Raw genomic sequence first — 5,642 nt, 5'->3', positions numbered from 1 at the left:
CTTTGCACTTTGATGCGCCCCTTGCCAGCCCATGTCCTGACCCTGGGCTGGAGTTTTTATCAGGTATTCTCGGAAGACAGGAGCTAAGCTGGAATCATCAGGTTTGGTTGGACTGGACATCCAAGACAGATGGTTTGTTACAGGTCTGGCACTGTCACCATTCACTAGGCTGAAGCAACTGGGAGCTGTCCTCTAAATGGCAAACTCAGGCTTGCTATAGGTAAAGAAGCCTCAGGGAGGTCAGACTGCTTGCATGGGACCAGCTTTTCCAAAGCAAGCACTGCAAGAGGCTCCAGTACTGACTGGAAAGTACTAGGTGGTCTAGCACTGAATCCTCCAGATTGTCTGATTTTCACCAGATCTCACTGGCCAGTCACTAAAGCCTGCCCAAGATCTGGGGGAAGGGGATTGGCCTATTCCTCTTTGTCTGAGTAGAACTGCTACAAATAGGGGGAAAATTTGATACTGAACAATTTTGGAAAATGTCACAAAAAGGCAGCAAATAGTTTTGGAGCGAAGAAGCTAGAAGTACTTGTAGAGTAAACTGAGCTTAGGATTTTTTTTTTCAACCACTGTATGAATACATACAAATGTAAGCGGGAGAAAGACTGAGGATGAAAATGGCCCAGTGGGTGTTATAATTAAAACCAAAGCACTGCATGAAAACCCCTAAGGAGAAAACTTAGCAAAGGAGTAAGTGAAAAACAGGAGTGTTGATTTCCAAAAGCTAAATTGGATTTAAAAAATATGTCAAATGCTCCTGGAAAGTCAGATAAAATGGTAACTGAGATGTGGCAACTGGGTACAGCAAGATTTTGACCCAATTGGTCCTTGAGTACCCTGAGGAAAAACTAACCTCCCTCAGTGGACAGGCCCTCTGGCCGACAAAGCTAAGGCCACCAAGAGGCACAGAGCTCCCTCACCAAGGCAGGCAGCACCAGGAGATCCCTCAAATCCCACAGCGAGCTGTGTCATGGCCAAGGTGGGGCAAGTTATGTAGATAAACACACAAAAACCATTTCACCTGTGAAGTATGGTTCCCGAAGCAACGTGCTCCACTAGGAGCAGAGCATGCCCGGGGCACTGGTTAGAAATGCAGCTGCCTGGGTTTTACCCAGTCATAGATTCTCAGGGGCAAGGAATCTCAATTCTACCACAGGTTCCAGAGGATTCCATGCTAGCTATGTTTTCAGATCTGCTAGGCTGAAGGCACTCAACAAACATGGACTAGAGGGCCAGTGACTGTTTCCTTGGTTCCTCCTGGGCAATAACCACTCTGGCCTTCCACTTTACAAATGAAGGACTCCAGTAATAGCCTAGGGGAGAGTCCCTCAAGCCTTCCTGCCAGGATGGAGACAACTCCAACCACTCTTTCCTCAATGAAGTTAAAGGCTCCTATTAAATTTCAAGCATACACTGTTACTGTTTGTGTTCTGCCACTCAGGTCAGGGCGAGACTGTTCCCTCTCTCGGCCTGGCACGTGTAGGTGCCAAGAAGGCAGGAGCACCTCCTCATGCACCAAGAACCTCTGAGGGAGCGCAGCTCGCTCTGCCTCCGGGGAGGAGACTCGGCCTTGATTTTATGACAACTGGAGTTGATAGTGTCTCTGAGGAAACGGGAAAAAAGCGCCAGTTTTTGACAGGCGGTAGACACCGGGGCCACAGGCGGCCTTAAGGTCACTCGCGAGCTGCGCGCGCCCCCGACTGCGCGCAGAGCTGACGGTCCGGAGGTCTCCTTCCGCCGCTCGGACTGCAGCCGCGGGGCCTGACTCGTACTCCTGCGAGGGGAACGGGGAACGCCGTGAGTACTTTAATTACCGAGTCCCGCAGCACACTCCTGGTGTGTGCTGAGGAGATCCCCGTCCGTCTGCCGGCGACGGACGGTTCCTCCAGGTGGGCGCGCACGGTCGGGCTCCGAGTGCGTGTGCGCGCGCGTGTAAGCGGTAAACGTCCCCGCGCCTCCGCGGCCCACGAGTGCGCCGCAAGCTCCGAAAGTTCCACGTGCAATTTCACGGGCCGGCCCGCGCGCGCCTGTAGCACCCAGCAAACCTGGAAGGCGAGCTGACTTATGGCTTCCGTCGGAGGCGCGGATAAGGAAGGTCGGAGGGAAGAAACAGCGCTAACCCGCCTGAAGCACAAGAAGGAAAAACGGCACCGAAAGGCCGATGGCAGTGCGCGGCGCTGCGCGGCGCCCAGGCCCGGCCTGCGCGCCCTTAAGAGTGGGCGGAGCCGCCCGCCCTGGCTTGGGCGCCGCCCCGCCCCCGCCCCGCCGCGCTGAAAAAAAGTTTCAACAACAACAAGCGGGACCAATCGCGGCCCGGAGCCACGGAGGGGCCGAGCCTGGGCGGCTTGCTAGCGGAGAAAGGGAGCGGGCTCGGAGCGCGGGCCAGGCGCGGCGGCCGGAGCGCGGCGTCGCCGCTGTTTTTGTTTGTTTGCCTTTCCATGCATGCATAATGAGGGGGCGCCGCGGCTCCGCGCGGGGGCTCCCGGCCCGCTTTTGTATTTAAAGCCTCGCCGCGAGCGAGTCCGCAGCCCAGCTCAGCCGATCTGCTCCTGGCCTTTGGTGCCCAAGCAGCCGCCGCGAGGAGCAGGGACCGCTGGCCGGTCTCGCCGCGCCTTGTTCTCCGCGCCCTGGACGCAGCTTCCCGAGTTCGGCGAGGCCGGCGAGGGGGAGGGGACGCGGCCGGGCCGGGCCGGAGGGCGGGCGGCGGCGGGCGCAGGCAGGGAAGCAGCGCGATGCGAGAGCCGGCGGCGGCGGCGGCGCGGCACTGAGCCCGGGAGAAGGAGCTGCCGCGGCCGCCCTGCGGATCTGCAGCGCCAAGCAAAATGCATCCGCGGCGCAGCGCGCTCCTGCAGTCCTGCCGCAGCCCGGCGACCCGCAGCCCCCCGAGGCGGCAGTGAGCGCCTCCCGCCACCGCCCGGGGCCGAGCAGGGACGTGCACTTCCAGGAAGCCGCGGCGCTCGAGGGGAGCCCACTTCAGCCAGCAGCGGGACAGCGGCCAGCGGCGCGCATGGATTTATGAAGACGCTCATGCAAGGAGGGGGCAGGACTCGGGCAAACTTTTCAGCCGGCTCCGCGTCCGCCGCTCCCCGCGCCTCCGCTCCTCTCCGCGCCGCGCCCGGCGGCCACCGCTGCCCGCGATGGTGGCCGCGCTGCTGGGCGGCGGCGGCGGGGCCCGCGGTGGGACCGTGCCGGGCGCCTGGCTGTGCGTGATGGTGCTGCTGCAGCTGCTGGGTTCGGCGCCGCGGGGCTCCGGGTTGGCGCACGGCCGCCGCCTCATCTGCTGGCAGGCGCTGCTGCAGTGCCAGGGGGAGCCGGAGTGCAGCTACGCCTACAGCCAGTACGCTGAAGCGTGCGCGCCGGTGCTGGCGCAGCGCGGTGGGGGCGACGCTCCGGGGGCCGCCTCCGCCGCCTTCCCGTCGCGCTGGCGCTGCCCCAGCCACTGCATCGCGGCGCTCATTCAGCTCAACCACACGCGGCGCGGGCCCGCGCTGGAGGACTGTGACTGCGCGCAGGACGAGAACTGCAAGTCCACCAAGCGCGCCATCGAGCCCTGCCTGCCCCGGACGAGCGGCGGCGGCGCGGGCGGCCCGGGCGCGGGCGGGGTCATGGGCTGCACCGAGGCTCGGCGGCGCTGCGACCGCGACAGCCGCTGCAACCTGGCGCTCGGCCGCTACCTGACCTACTGCGGCAAGCTCTTCAATGGGCTGCGCTGTACCGACGAGTGTCGCGCGGTCATCGAGGACATGCTGGCCGTTCCCAAGGCGGCGCTACTCAACGACTGCGTGTGCGACGGCCTCGAGCGGCCCATCTGCGAATCAGTCAAGGAAAACATGGCCCGCCTGTGCTTCGGCGCCGAGCTGGGTACCGGCCCAGGCAGCAGCGGCTCGGACGGCGGCCTGGACGACTACTATGACGAGGAGTACGACGAAGAGCAGCAGCGCCCCGGGGCCACGGGCGCCGAGCAGCCTCTGGACGATGAAGGCGGCGGCTCGCGCCCGGGCGGCGGCGCTGCGGGACCGGGCGGCCGTGGGGACCTGCCCTCCGGGCCTGGGCGCAGGAGCAACAGCCGCGGCCACCGCGCGGCGCCCCGGGGCGCTGGGGCCGCGCTCGGCTCCATCTTGGTGCTGCTGCTCCGGCCGCTCCTCTAGTCGTGCCTGCGCCGGGCACCTGCGGCCGGCCGGCCGGGGACCCTCCAGGGCGACTCGGCCTGGCCAGGGTCCTTACTGCCTGCACTCTGCCCATCTCCTCTCCAAACTCGAGGTCTTGACCCTCCTTCCACCCCCGTCCTGGCTCCAGAAACAGCACAGGGCTCTGGCTGCGGAAGCCAAGCCTGGAGTTACGGACACCCTGCAGGAAACGGCGCGGAAGACTGGACCGAGTCTGCAAAGTGCTGGCCTTGGGTCTAAGTTCCGAGGGACTGCGCTGAGGGATGAAGAACACGAAGGGGCCGGGTATTAGCGTTTTTCTTGTGAGGGGGTAAAGTAGTACTTGTGGATAGTGAGGACAGCACAATCGTAAGTAAAAAGTCACGGATTCATTGATTACTGGGTGTCAGCGCCCAGAGTGTTCGGTGAGGAGTGGTGGGAGGTGGCGATTGCCTGGGAGGGACTCCTAAATTAGTTTCTGATAACTCAGAGCCCTTGACCTTAAATTTCATTGCTACTATTTTGATCATTTAGCGCATTTCTTAGGGTTAAGAGTCTAAAAATGCTGATCTGAAGAATTACTAGGGCATTGAACAATGCCGCTTTTTATTTAAAAAGCTCTGCACTGCCATCTGTGAAAGGCTCTTTATGGTGTTTGCGTTGCTGTCAGTTTTTTCTTTACATCAAGAAATCGTATGTTCAGGCATGCGGAGAACATATATTGTATCTGCCCCTATCAGGGTGCTAAACCTTGGTACATCTTATATAAAGTGTATTAAGACTGGAGTTTGTTACCAGTTGCTGTACTTTGTATATATAATTTTTATAAATTGTATGCTTCAGAAATAATTTATTTTTAAGAAGAAATTAAAAGTTTTAAATCTACATCCATGTTAAATCTTTTATTCCCAGAAATGTATAGAATTCACTTGTCACCAGGGATCCAAATCCAGAATCCACTTGGAAGTGTGGTCTGTTGAGAACAGCCTTAAAATGTACAGTGTATTTTAATAGATTGGAAGTAACATTCTTATTTTCAAAAGAATTTATGGACATTGTAGAAATGTATAAATGCATTTCCAAACTGCCTTAAACATTGTATTTTTATAGACCTCATTTTTTAAAGTCCTATGATTTAAATAACTATGGCTTCGTGTATATTTTTGGTTTCATTAAAATGTGTACATCACTAAAGAGATTATAAACAATGAATATCGTGTAGTTCTTTCCAGAATTTAACTCAGGAACAGGTGAGGAGAGGTGTCCAAGGAATGCTGGCAATCTTCGAAACATCAGGGAGAATAAATGCAATATGAGACATGAAATGTGGGGATTTCTGCCTTTAATTTAGTGAATAGTTAGATGCCTGTAAATGAGGCAGCTAAAAAAGACATGTGACCAGCCTTCCTTGATTTTTTTTCAGTGTCTAGAGAATTCACAGAACTGTCCTCTGCATAATCTGAGGGTAGCCCAGGCATCACATACCCCCTCCCT

The 5,642-nt window shown here is 57.6% G+C and overlaps 1 protein-coding gene across 1 annotated transcript; it reads left to right on the top strand.

Moving 5' to 3' along the window:
- Window positions 1-2,370: 2,370 nt before the first annotated feature.
- Gas1 (growth arrest specific 1) lies at window positions 2,371-5,360 on the top strand. Its single transcript, XM_063243911.1, has one exon. It carries the CDS (start codon window positions 3,141-3,143, stop codon window positions 4,149-4,151), a length of 1,011 nt encoding a protein of 336 aa, XP_063099981.1. The 5' UTR covers window positions 2,371-3,140; the 3' UTR covers window positions 4,152-5,360.
- Window positions 5,361-5,642: the final 282 nt, after the last annotated feature.

The sequence above is a fragment of the Cavia porcellus genome, unplaced genomic scaffold, assembly GCF_034190915.1.
Source record: "Cavia porcellus strain 051 isolate PalLab524CR breed Dunkin Hartley unplaced genomic scaffold, mCavPor4.1 scaffold_2, whole genome shotgun sequence".
Taxonomy (NCBI): Eukaryota; Metazoa; Chordata; class Mammalia; order Rodentia; family Caviidae; genus Cavia; species Cavia porcellus.
Note: the sequence above shows the minus strand (reverse complement) of the source record. Positions and strands in the feature narration are given on the sequence as shown.

Excerpts from the sequence above, each read along its gene's own strand:
- Gas1 (XM_063243911.1), top strand. The coding sequence starts at position 3,141 with ATGGTGGCCGCGCTGCTGGGCGGCGGCGGCGGGGCCCGCGGTGGGACC.